This window comes from Lichenostomus cassidix, chromosome 2 (genome assembly GCF_008360975.1).
Source record: "Lichenostomus cassidix isolate B80296 chromosome 2, HeHo_3.0, whole genome shotgun sequence".
In the NCBI taxonomy this organism is placed as follows: domain Eukaryota; kingdom Metazoa; phylum Chordata; class Aves; order Passeriformes; family Meliphagidae; genus Lichenostomus; species Lichenostomus cassidix.
The window spans coordinates 45,909,908-45,923,323 of NC_139482.1; the positions used below are offsets into that span (position 1 = coordinate 45,909,908).

Sequence of the window (13,416 nt, forward strand, 5' to 3'; positions counted from 1 at the left end):
ACTGAACCTCATCCTGGAAGAATGGCCAAGACTATTTGACAGTTTAAACACCATAGTTGCTCCCATAAAGAGCTTCTGCTGCCAAAGTACCCTGAACTTTGTAAGTCAAGGTTTTAGGAACTCAGGCGTGTTCAGAATATTTGAATGGGTTACAAGCTCAAACAGAAGCCACACAATTGGTATGAATTATCTCTGCATACCTCTCTGTGCAAATAGTGACAACTTATCATGCTATGGAATTTAAGAACTGGAAGTTTTGTTGAGAACCATCCAGTAAGACATGAGTAAATCAGAACAACCATGTAGTATGTCTTTGTGTGCTTCCATTGAAAATATGTTTTAGTGATTTTCTATGACCTTGGACTGCATATTCTGTTGGTATAATTTTCCCCCCTAATTTATTATTCTACTGGAATGTAATACAGAAGTATTTTCCATCATTTCATTGAGTTTGATTGTGTCAAATCAGACAAAAACCAATGGAATTGTGTGACTGCAGGATTGTAGCCACACTCTTAGACTTAAGCGGTACGTTCTGAAATCTATTACTGATTATTTAGTGACTCTACATTTTGCTGGTGAATATCTGAATTAAACTTGGACTGTTTTATGCTGTGAATTGTGACAGTGTTTGTTATCAGACACCCATTTAAGGAAGAAAAAAAAAAATCCTTTGCCTCTCCTCCCCCCTGTCTTCCCTTCTGCCTCACTGTCCCCCTGCTCCCTCTTTCTCTCCCTTACTTTTTCCTTCCTCATAATTCTTCTCCCTCTTTCTCCTCTTTCCTCTTTCTCCTCAAACTCTGCAATGGAAATGTGTTTGCATTCCTGGAACGTGTTTATTCAAATGATAGACTCTAATCCAGGGCTGGTATGTGAATAAATGTTCCATGGATCTCATCATACACTCAATATATTTTTTTCTCTAGATTTTGTCGTTTTATCTTGCATTTAAAATGCAAGATAACATTACTTATCTTCACAACCTGCATGTAGCTAGCAGAATCAGTACAAGTAATTGATCAAATCTTTCAGAGAGAATAACCTCTAAAGCATTAGACTGCATTTTTGGTGTACACTTTCCTAAAATTTTCAACAGAACAGAAAACCCCAGTGAACATGGTTTTGGGTTTAGCTTTTTGGAATTTCTATGAAATAATTTTACTGTTTAGATTATCTCCATTTTATAATGGTATACATATGGATCCAAAACCTGCTATTTACAGAGCTTCCTGCTCACATTTTGACTATCTTGCTGCCAAAGACTGCTCAGGAAGCTTTTTTTCTTCTTTCTGGGGACTCTTGTAAGAATTAATTTCAGAGGAAAATGGAAACTTTATGGATAGTTTAGGTTGTGATTGAGTGGAAGAGAAAAAGGAAACTCAAATACTCTTTACCTCAAAGTGCCTTTTCATTTTTTCTCATGTGTACCGGTTTTGTTTTCCTATTTTTCAGCTTTTAAAGCCATAATAAAACGTGTGAAAACATGGTGATAGGGACCTGTAGGAAAACTGTCAGTACTTAATTTTTGTTCAGTATGTGTTATATGTTTATGTTTCCTTTGGGTGTGGGTATCTTTTTCCAACTTAAGAACCAAAAGTGTTACGAAAACAGATGTAGTGAAAATAAGCAAGAGAAGTCTCATTTCCTTTGGTGAACAAAGTTCACAATTAGCTTGAGTGTAATTTTATGCATGTTTTACCCTATCAAACAGTTTTTCTGACAAAAGCTTTCTTTCTTGGATTTATCACAACTGATAAAAGATCTGTGATGCCAGACAAGAATTTAGCTACACAGAAAAGGGGGAAAGAGTAGGTCAGATGTAATAACATATTCTAGATGTTATTCCTGCCAACAATTAATGGGGAAATTCATTTTATGAAGCACTGTTTACAGACTGACATCTGGAGGACTTCTCAGCTTGGATCATTTCCAGTGGGTAGATTTATGTACTACTATTCCTGCCTCTTCTACCCCTTTTTCCTTAAATATTCCACTTTTCAGATTTGTACCATTCAGTTAATTGTGAATGAATGTGAATTACATTGCTGCTGTGACTTCTTTTAGGATGCAAGGTGCATAAAAACTGAAAATGCTTGCTAAAACAGACATTCAGTGAAAACTTACTGTAATTTATATGGAGATGTACAAAACTTCAAATAGTTTTTTTTAAATTTGAAGTAGAAATTCTGACCAGGGAAGTTAGAATATAGACTGTCAGTAGAACTTTTGAAGTATGAAATGAAAAAACTTGTAGTCCTAGTCCTAGCAAAAAAGGTCTTTTTTTTTGTCTTTTTTTTTTTTTCCCCAGATAGCTGTCCTGAGTTGAAAAATGTTTTTGAATCACAAAATCCTGGTCCAACATGGTTTAAATATTATATTCAGTAGTGTTTGTGCCTTATATTCAGGTATTTGTGCCTTATCTAGTTTATTTTTCAGTCTAGTGAAATCTTGAATGTTTCCCTTCTTTGAGTGTGCCAACAGTTTTAGTGTGGCCTCCACACCTTTCTTCCTGTGGGAAGTCATAGTGTGTTGTTAAGCGTATCCATTACTATCTTGATGATGTGTATTCTGTGCTGGTTGGAGCAAGAAAATGGAATTCCCTGTTAGTTGCATTGGAATCAGTGGGTACCACTTTCGTTGAGGCAGGTTATGTGTATAGATGAGGGTCCAGTCATGCTAGCCGGCCCTATGCATCTGAACAAGTTAAGGGACATATTTAGCAAATTTGAGAAGTTCCTTCATTTAGAAGGGTACTGGTATTAGAAGAGCAAGGAGAAACAAAGACCTTGATCATGTAAGCCCCATTGTCTCAAAAAAAAGTAAAAGTATAACCATGACATTGCTTTTTTGTCTGGTTACTCATTTAAATAATTATTGTCACAAGAATCCTGGTGAAATCCTGCCTCACTGAGAACAGTGCTTTTAATACATGGAATGTCTTTATGAAACAATAGTATTTAAAAAACAGTTCCTAGGAAACAGTTATTGGCATCCTTGCAGTAGTAACATGTAATTACTAGTCTTAATATTGATGCTGTGTGTTCTGTCTAAATTTTCTTTTTATGTAAAATAGTGTGCCACCGGTAACATTTCAGTCCTCACTATTCTCAGTAAAATAAAGTTATGGAAGAAGTTAATTTTGCTTTTAATTGTAATAACTTCTGATGGTATGACAAGTAAATGTCAGTTAATCTCTCACTTTAAAATCAAAATCAGGACATCCTGCTTCCTTTTAACAAGTAGTGTGTTGTAGCTAAGGGCAAATAGACCTTTCCCAACTCATATTCAGTTACTGTCAGCATTGATAATTAATGAAATATTTTAGCATCAAAGGCCATCTATTGTCAAGGCTATGTAAGTTACTGAATTTCAGGTTTTAGAATGAATGTTAGGAAAGTTCTTTTATTTCCATGTAGAAATTCAATAGATATTGACTTGGTGAGCTTTCACTCATGCTGTTACAGAATGTTGTAATATTAAAATGTATGATGCTATTTTTAATAGTTTCTTTTGGACAAGAAACCTTAATTTTGTATCCTGTATTTACAGATTATTATTTAAGAGCGTAGATTTTATCCAAACAACAAGAATGAAAAATATTAACTTTTAAAACACTGATTTCCATTTCCTCAAATCTTATAGTTTACATTTTAGTCACAAGTTTCAAATGGCGACAGAAGTATTGGTTTACAGATATTTATTTTCATTTAGGCTGTTGGTACATTTATATTTAATGCAATGTCAGACATGACTCCACTGTTACAGGATTTTAACATGAAGAGATTTTTCTAATTTTCCATTTTCTCTTCCATTTTCATAGCAGGTATCCTAAAAATTTGAAGCTGTCATGGGTTGCAAGTCTGCATATCGGCACATTTACTCCTAACCTTCCTTTCTTACTGGCGAAATTTGCATGGTGTAAATCAACCATAATTCCTGTGATGCACCTTATACTTTTTCTCAGGGTGTATTTGGATAGAGCAGTTTGTGTCTTTACTCTTCCTTAGGAGCAGAAGATGTTGTATTAGTTCTCCATCTGGTAGGATTGTTTTCACAGGGTTCACTGGGGGCGTCATGCTTTACCCTGGCTAGTCAGGGTGGTACATTCCTGCAGGACATTGTGCATTGGTTTGCCAGTGCTTCTGAAACTGCCAGGGAAAAGTAACTCTCCTGCTCAGCAATGCAACCTTATTTTTAACTGTTTACTCATTTAATTTGTAAAGGGAGAATAGCCTGGGTTGCGTTAAATTTGGTGCACTTTTTATGAGGCTTGGAGTAGAGCATATCTTCAAAATAGAACAACTCTGACATAAAGGTGAAAAGTCTGTTTGCTCCATTGGGAGTTGATTTGCTGCTTATAAACGTATGCTTTCAGAGCACAATAGATGAGTACATGGATTTGTTTGCTTGCTAGTGGTGATCCTGGGAGGGCTGGGAGAAAAATATGCAGTTCAGGTGTGTACTGTGTTATTGGCAATGCACTTACTGCAAGGCTATCTTTTTGCTGTGGAATAGTGACACATCCTCCAGTGTCCTGACCACAGCTATTCTGAAAAAAATTTACATCAACCTATTCCACTGCAAGCCACTACAGCTATCTTCAGCTGCTACTACTACTACTACCACTAGATCACACCTCTCTTCATATTTTAAACATAGGCATTTAAATGTATTTGAAGAAAAAACTGTAAGTGTGGTGTCTAATGAATGACTTGTAAAGCAATGTTGAAAAATAAAAAGAAGATATTATACCATACCTCCTATAAATCACTTGAGTAAGATATTAACAGCGTTATTGAACATTGAAAGTGTCCCTGTGTTTCCGTATATTTAACACTAAGTAATAAAAATACTGTATTGAATAGCCCATCCAAAAAAATCATCATGTCATTCTCTGTGGCAAGCTAACAATCTTCATGAGGTTTGTTGATTTTGTCAAGTTATTTCAATCACACTTAATTACTTCATTACCAAAATAGTTCCCAGTAATCTGATCTTTAACACAAATCACATTATTTTCCGTGTTTTATGTGGAACCAGTTTTGCATATTCTGTGGTCTAAATTCATTCAAACTCTTTTTCAAAATGACATAAGTGGTACAGAGAAGTCATTAAAGCATAATGAGGCTTCTGAACAATGGTAATAGTTTAACAAATGTTTCTGTGAAGTGAAAGTAAAGACTATTTCAGTTTTAAATGTTCCTGTCAGCTAATTTATCGCCTCTTTTCCTCAATTATGCACCAGTGAATTTGTTTTGTTACAAAATCACCACATTAAGTGTCTTCCATTTTCAACTAGGTGGCTGTGCTACAATCCCAGAGTCTGATTTAGAGGAAAGGACCATTATACCAGGCTCCACAGCAATGTTTTCCAGTAATGGGCAGATCACAAAGCAGAAATCCAAGCCTGGTAAGAAAAGGAAAATCATGTTATTTCACTTAGAGGTGTACAGCTCATCTTTTCAGAATGCTTATGGATATATGAAACAAATGGCATATATTTCAGCCTTTGTTGGTGCAATTTCCAACTTTTCTTGCTACAATAGTACAATGTGTAGGATTCTGAGCTTATTCAGCTTCTCCTGTCAAGAATGGCTCAGCGATAAAGAGCAGTTTTGGAATTAAATAACTTCACAGCTGAAAGGTTTTGTGCTACATAATACTTCAATAAGTTTCTCACAGGTTTTATTCACCATTTCTTCCACAGAGGCAAAATGAAACTGAGGGCATTTTGTTGTAATAAAGGCTTTTTTTTTTCCCCTACAGCATGGTGGTTACACTTTGTGTCAGCTGATTAAAATATGGTCATTACTTATCTTTTGTGGGGAGACTTCCTAGAATTTCAGAAAAATATTATTGGATATAATAAAAAGAAATTATGCTGGCTATAAAATATGCTGCATACAGTGATGACACATTTTCTGGAAAGACTTCATGCTGCCGGGAACTGTGATATAGTGTTAACATATTTTAAAAGCAGCACTGTAAAGTACTGCCTTGCAGTTTAATAAAGTGTCTAGTAAGTTCTCAGGGCTTGACTATAGCAATTTCACATTTTGCTTACTAAGTTGTACCTTCACACTTTTTCTTCCTCTCGTTGTCTGGTTTTATCCTATAATATTTATTATTAAGTGTATTTGAATGTTGCATGTAAATCAGAAGTGTTCATTATGGATGGGTGTTGAAGTTAAGAAAAGCATCTTCTTAGAGGTTGCAACCAACAATAGTCAAAAATAGAAAGACCTTATAGATCTGCAAAACCCAGTTAATTGTGGGTTTAAAAAGTGTTCAGCTGCTTGTCTGACCAGCTAATTGTTGCACAAACAGGCAGGGAGTTGGAATATATAGCTAACTTCAACAGCAGAATTTACATTAGCAAATTTTTAATACTGGGCAGGAAAGAAGGGTATCTAATGCAGCGATGTATAATAATGCTGCAGTGTAACTTGAAACTCAAAAATTAGTACCTGCTTACAAAAACAACCTGAAAAATCCCCTGAAGGCCTAAAGCTCTGACTTTTCTAGAGTGCTAATTACTTGTAGTCCTCGTGGACTTCAGGTCATTAGAAGAAGAGGGCCTGTCAAAGCTGACATAAATATAGTTTAACCTTTGCCATCTGGATATATTAAGTACCCTCCTGGTAATGGAAAAGTATGGCATCTCTCTGATGTAGGATACAACCCCGATAAAATTCCAACTTCAGGCAACTAGACTAATAAATCACAAACATATGGCAGATTATTTCTCTATGTCTGATGCTCCAGTCTTCTGATCAAGCACATATTTATTCTTCAGTAGATAGTGCTCTCCTATGTTTAAATAACCTTATTGCTGAAAAGACTAGCATGAGTGGAAAAGTGTAGAAATATATTCATGAGATCCAGAAACAACAGCATGGGGACCTTCATATCCTAGTGTAAGTCTTAGCCCATGATAAAAATTGAGACTTGCGTCACACAGCTGACTGTTGTTGCTTTGTAACTATAAAAGACAGAATGAAAACTTTGAAAGCTTTTAAAAAGTCTTCAGGTTTACAGCCATGTGTTATATGAGTGAGTTTAATTCATTCGTGGTAAGAATTGACTGCCATCTGCCAGTTAATGCTGCAATATAGAGAACACCTAGAATATCTGCCACTGAGCTGTCTGGAAATTCTAATTGCTACAAGTGTAAGAGCCAAGGGAGCTACTTAAACCTGAAGGTAACAGTAGGCATGAAATCGCAGCCTTTCAATGTTTTTCTGTACATGGTATTTTTGGACTGAGTTCTTGCTCAGGCACCACAGACTGCAGCAAGACCATGGTGATTATGAAGAGCCCTCAAAGAATATTTTCTGTGTCTTACGTATCTTTTTATTTGAGTTTGCATTTAATTTAACTATGTGCAGTAAATAAAAGAGAAAAAAGGACAAAGTAGAGTAAAAATAATTTTTCTTGATATAACTTCCTTCATTTCCCAATGGAGTTCAAGATAGATTCTAAGTGGAGAGTTGGTTGTTCGATGACCCTGGTGGGTGGCTTCCAGCTCAGGATATTCTGTGATTATATGATAATATTTTGTATGAGCTATGCAAAGATCTGAGGGAAATGAGGAGAACTGAGACCTGGGAGACTGTTCTGTGAGAAAGTGTGCTGTGGGCATTATCCCGTCACACACTTGCAAATTATCTCATGCAAAGTATTATACTGAGACTTTCCAGGCAGCTGCTAAGCATGTGAGTGAGACTTTTGGCTTTACTTGGAATAGTTCATAGAAGAGCAGAAAAAGACTTCTAGTAGTCATGCTAGTAGTCTGTACAAGGACAGAAGGAATGGTTTTAGCCCAATCACAGAGTCTATTTGGAAGGGAAATTACTGGTTGTATGATGTTTTAATTGCTGAAACTATTCTCACTGGGTTTTTTTCTTATTATTTTTCTCTAATCCAAGTATTTTGTGATTTCATAGTAGACAATGGGATCACATTCATGATATTTGGAAGCTAATGATATTGTTGCAGTTGTAGGTGTAGATTCTATTAGATGGCTTTTGCTTTGAGTGGGTACAAAATACTCCCTAGAACCTTCTCTGTCCCTGTGAATGGAAAATAATTCTTCCTGCTTACCACCTCAAGACACAGTGTCTGTATGCACTGCATTGGGAGGAGTAATGTTAGCATGATAAATCCCTGTTAATTTTGTTCTTGCTATTTTGGTTAGAAGGAGGACAGAGCAGCATATATTGCATTGTGGACTGCATAAGCCTGGTGGAGAAGTATGAATGTAATTTGAAGTTGAGTCCGCTTGTTATACCTTTACTTTTTCCATGAGCTCACAGCTACAATACCAATGCTGACCTCTGCTGCAATCATAAGTACAAATGTAGCAATTGTAGACTCTGTGTAGGGACTGTGGAGTTCCTTTCTTTTTTGTGTACTGTTCCTGCTGTCTTCCATTTCCTTTTTTTACAAGTTATGAATTTCTAACTAGAATTGTAGTCTGCTTGAGTGGTTTGGTTTTATGGAGACGTTTTCGTATGTTCTAGAAGGTAACAATTAACAGAGACTTTCAGAGCTCCACTTCTCAAGCTCTCACTTGTGCTAAAATATTTCTGATGAAATGGATTGAAAATATTCATTCATTGGTTTAAATGAACATTAATTCATTTAAAATTAAATTATTAATAAATGAAAATATTAATTCATGGTTTGTCACAAAGAGATATAAGAAAGTTCTTGTAGATGCTGGCTTTTTAGAGAAATCTCTAAGGAATGTGGGAAACAACCTTAAAACAATGACACTGTGCTGGTGGTGAGCTTTAGGATGTAGTAACAACATATGCATTTATTTGGATATAGCACTTAAAGTAAGTGTTCTGAATTCCTGGTATGCTATGTACTGCATACTGCCTACTGTGAAAGAGAATTTCCTAAGACTTTTTTTTCCAACCAATATTCCTACTGAATATTTTACGTAGAAAGGGTCTGGTTGTTTTATTATGAGTAAAGAGTTTTATGCTGGTAATCATGACTAACTTCACTAAATTGATGGAAAAGCAGATGAAAAGTTAGTGTGAATAGAAAAATGATTGGGCTGAAAACTGTATCTTTAGTTTTTTTGTTTGGTGGGTTTTTTTTTTTTTTGTTTTTTTCTGGTGTGTGTAACAATGGTACTGATTACTTTATAATTTACTTACTCGTTCAGGATTTTACAACACTGGGAGTCAGAGTTGTCAAGTGTCATGTCATGCAGGTATTGGAATTTTCACAGCTTGTAAGACTTGATTTTCCTGGCATAATTTTTCACCTAAGATCCTTTAAATGATCTATATAAACAAAAAGTATCTTTAATATGTAAGCAAAGTGTTTGCCTGACTTTACCAAGATAATTCTGAATTATCATGTCTTTCTGAGAGAGGAGCATGGCTCGGTATTTACATTCATTGTTTAAACACAAATATTTCTGAGAAGCTATTAATGAGACAAAAGATTTAGCATTTGGATTTGCTACTGTGCTTCCACTGTTTTAGTTAAATTCTTTGTATGTTGCTGTCGTGCAAATATTTAGATGACTTAAAGATTAAATTTCAAAGTTCTCATCTTCTATGATTATGTTCAGTAAAGTAAATAAACATCCATAGTTTAATATTCAAAGCGTCTACAACCAAAAACTGTCTCAGCATTTATATTTATGATTGGAATAGGTTTTTAACTGTCTTTAATTTGAATGTGGCTTATTATTTTTGATTAAATAGCCAAGCATCTATACATAGATGACTGTGAGGTTGAGCTATAAACTCCAGTAAAACAAGACATTCTGAGTCAGATTTTCAAAACACCTCTAAAGCTGTACCAGACATTGTACAGCTGCATTTCTTCAGTGTATTTTATTTATTTTGTTACTCTTTCTCCAGCATTGCATGGCAATGTTCATGTAGATATTGTAGGTGCCATTTAAGAGTATCTTTCTACTTCACTCTTCTATCAAAGATTGCTGGTTTTATTCACTTAGACAATTTTAGGAACTATCCCATGATTTCCTACTCACAAAGATGCTTACTTGCACTAACTTTTTAATAAATAAGACTGAAATTATTTTCCTTTCAAGGGTCTAGTAACACATTTAAATTTAGCTATGTGCTTAATTTTTCTTAAGAATCCACAACTGTGTGATACTGCAAACTACATCTGCTAAGTAGCTTATCAAAAAGTGATGTAATATAAGATGAAATTTTGGGATAGTGTTTCATGTAGTTGATTTTAGAAAGGAGTACTCTTAAGCACTTGGCTTTGTACAAAGAGTTAGTAAAGAGATTTTGGATATAAATTGCTGCCAGCTCTCCACTGAGTCTTTTTATTTTTGTGCTATACTGTTCTTAATATTACCTCTTGCCTACACATATAAGGAAAGGCATATCCTTGAATTTGTTTTGAAGGGTGCCTAAATAATGCCATAAAACTCTAAAACAGGTCTGTGAAAGACTTCTGTTTTCTCTCAGACATATATTGTTTATATATTGGACTAATAACTGCCCTACATTTTCAACATGTGTGAGTAAGGTACAGATGACCTTACTATTGTTACTGTAATTATCATAATTTGCTGCACTAGGAATCATTTAGATACTGATGTTTTTGCCAACTACAGCAAAAGTATTTGCAATGTACATAGCAAAGCAATTCATTTCTTCAGGTTAGACAGCATAATAAGACAGAAATCAATTGTAATACTAACTGTATTGTACATGAGATTAAATAAAAGGGAAATGTTTAAGTTAAGCTAAAGATAATTTTGGAAAAATGTACATACTGTCTGGAGAGGGATTTCATGCCTGTGGTGAACCTTCTAAACAATCAGCTGAATGAATCAATATTGTTGGCAACACAGCCTTTTCAGCTGTTCATAGCTACAGTCTTGAACCTGAACTTCTGTCTGAAGTTTGGTTACTTCACTCATGGCAAAAGTAAAAACCAACAGACTTATTTTTTTAAAGTATTTAAAAGTATTGAAAGTATTTTTAAAGTATTGAAAACCCAAATGATGGGGCTCATCTGAAGGGGTAAATGTGCTGCTGGCAGTTTGAGTACAGTTTCAAGCATTTTGACAAGTGAGTTGCAACACACTATTTTGTCATTGGCTAAAAATGAATCCTGAATTAGAAACAAATCTGCTAAAAATGCAGAAACTTGCGATGGCCTCAGGTAAGTGAAAGCTCCTTCAAGACCTAACCTTATTAGTTGTTCACTTAGGTATTTCCCACTGATGTATTGTGGTATTATGAGACTAGATCCTTGTTTCTTTCTGTATGAACATTGATATGCAGTAGGAAAGATACCAGGAGCCTGCAGCTGGGCCCACCTGATACTTTAAAATTGCTAAGCTAATTGTTTCCACAAGAAAAGGTGCAAAGAAAATCACTGGGCTACAAAAAGCCTATTTTTCTGGAGAGAGTTGAAGAGATTTATGGAGGTTTTCTTTTCCACAGAGTGTGTTTTTTCTAAAGAGCAGTACAGCTTAAGAGATTAATGTGAGAATTCCTTCATTAAGTCAATACCAAATGAAGTGCAGTTTCTCTTTTAGCAGGAACTTTTATATACATCTCCTCTGAAATGTAATATAGCATGTGAGAACACAGCAAGTCCTTTATATGTTCTATTATTTGCAGATTGTACCATATTATAATGTTCATTACCAACTGCAGCGAGTAAAGAGATCAGTCTCTGTTTGCCCCATTCCAACAGTTGTAGTGCTTTACAAAATGTTTTCATTCAGTGGTTAAAAAAGTCTCTGATTAATTCCACTTTGTTTCATGACTGTAAGAGTAACAAAGAACTGAGGGTCACCTTACACTCTTCTTCGTGGGTTGTCTCAGAGTTTTCTGTGAGATCATTGAAAAGAGGTAGGAAATTAAAAAGTCATGGTATAGAGAGCCTGACCCTTCAAATCTGGTGGCTTTAATGGAAAGAATTATTTGTGTTAAGTGTTTTGTTTTGTTTTTTAATGAAAAGAATTCAGAAGCCCTCTTAAAATTATTAGCAAAAGGTTGCTATTGTTGCAGTTGGGGAGCAATAGTGATACAGACCATACTCACAATACTCATGGCCATACTCAAAGCTTTCTGGAATCTATAAAAAAGCTTTTCCTTATTTTTACCAAGATCTGAACATGAGAAATGCTGATGGGTAATGGAAGATAAGGAGCACATAAGATAGGTGGAGAAGAGAGGGCATGATAAAAATAGGGAACAAACCCAAAAATCAAATCTAAACATATATTTAGGAATTATGAATAGATCTTGTAGGCAAGAAAGGGACACTGTAACACAGTGGAAGGAATAAAAGAAAAAGATAAATTTAAAAACCTTTTTTGTGACTAAATGTTGGTTTTCATATTTTCTTGGCAGTTTTCTTGCATAACTATGAGCTTAAGAGAAGTAGATGATTGTTTGTCACTAGGATTCATTCACGTACTTGACTTCTTCCAGTAAAGATGGGCAGGAAAGAATCTAGTCTGACTTTTCTGTTTGCTGATGCTTACTTTTCATCTGTGTTGTTGAAGGTTAATACTGTATTTTCGTTATGAGTGTTTGTAAGACTTCTTGTGTTGCTTTTGTTTCCTCACACCACTTATTTCCTCCATTGCATCAATTGTTGCCATCTAAAGTGCACACTGAAAATATGCCCAGCATTTTGTATTTTTTCTCATAGATATGAACTGCTGGCTACTATTTTCTTTAGCTCAGGTGAAATCTTTTCACTGAATACTCGGTAAAACTTGTTTCTCAAGACGTTTTCCCACCTAATGAATTAATGACTCTCCAGTTCTGCTACACAAATTTTTGTACCCAGATTTTTGTTTAACTGGGAAAATTTTAGTTCAGAACATCAATATTTTTGAATTTTGTATGTCTCTTGGATTAGTGTATTATTCCTGACTTCACTTCTTTTGTCAGATCTTTGTTGGTTTGTGAGATAGTACACAGATATTGGTGCTACTTGACTCTAGAATAGTGTCTATAAAATTTACATTCTGCTGTTAATTCTTTGTTTATTTGTGTTAGATATTAATGGTTCCTGTATGTTCATGTCAGTCTTTGAAAACAAAAAGAAAAACAAACAAACAAAAAAAAAGTGAGAGAGAATGAAAAGACAGAGAAACTCATCAATACATTGAGTGCTTGCTCAATATTGCAAGCCAAGAAGAATTTAGATGCTGCCAGGCATATTGAATCCTGCTCAGTTTTTCATAGCCTGGACAATGGAGTTGGCAGACAGACACTTTTGGTTTCTACCATCCATCTTTGTATAAAAGAAGTAATTAAATAGGAGGCATTCAATAGCACCAGAGTCAAGCACTCCACTTTACGATCTCCTCTACTCTTGACAACAAGTACTGCAAGTTTCAGGAAATCCCAAAAACTCATTGAGCACTCCAATGAA

At 35.0% G+C, this 13,416-nt stretch overlaps 1 protein-coding gene across 4 annotated transcripts in view; it reads left to right on the forward strand.

Moving 5' to 3' along the window:
• BBS9 (Bardet-Biedl syndrome 9) overlaps window positions 1-13,416 on the forward strand; it is a 291,677-nt gene that overhangs the window by 173,934 nt on the left and 104,327 nt on the right. For 2 of the 4 annotated variants that reach the window (XM_085051384.1, XM_085051383.1), the window contains 2 exons: window positions 5,300-5,410; window positions 9,182-9,229. The exons of 1 other annotated variant lie outside the window; for it this stretch is intronic. In XM_085051384.1, coding sequence (XP_084907510.1) covers window positions 5,300-5,410; window positions 9,182-9,229 — 159 coding nt within the window. The remainder of the gene's footprint in view (window positions 1-5,299; window positions 5,411-9,181; window positions 9,230-13,416) is intronic. One more of the 4 variants, XM_085051385.1, reaches the window with a different exon arrangement.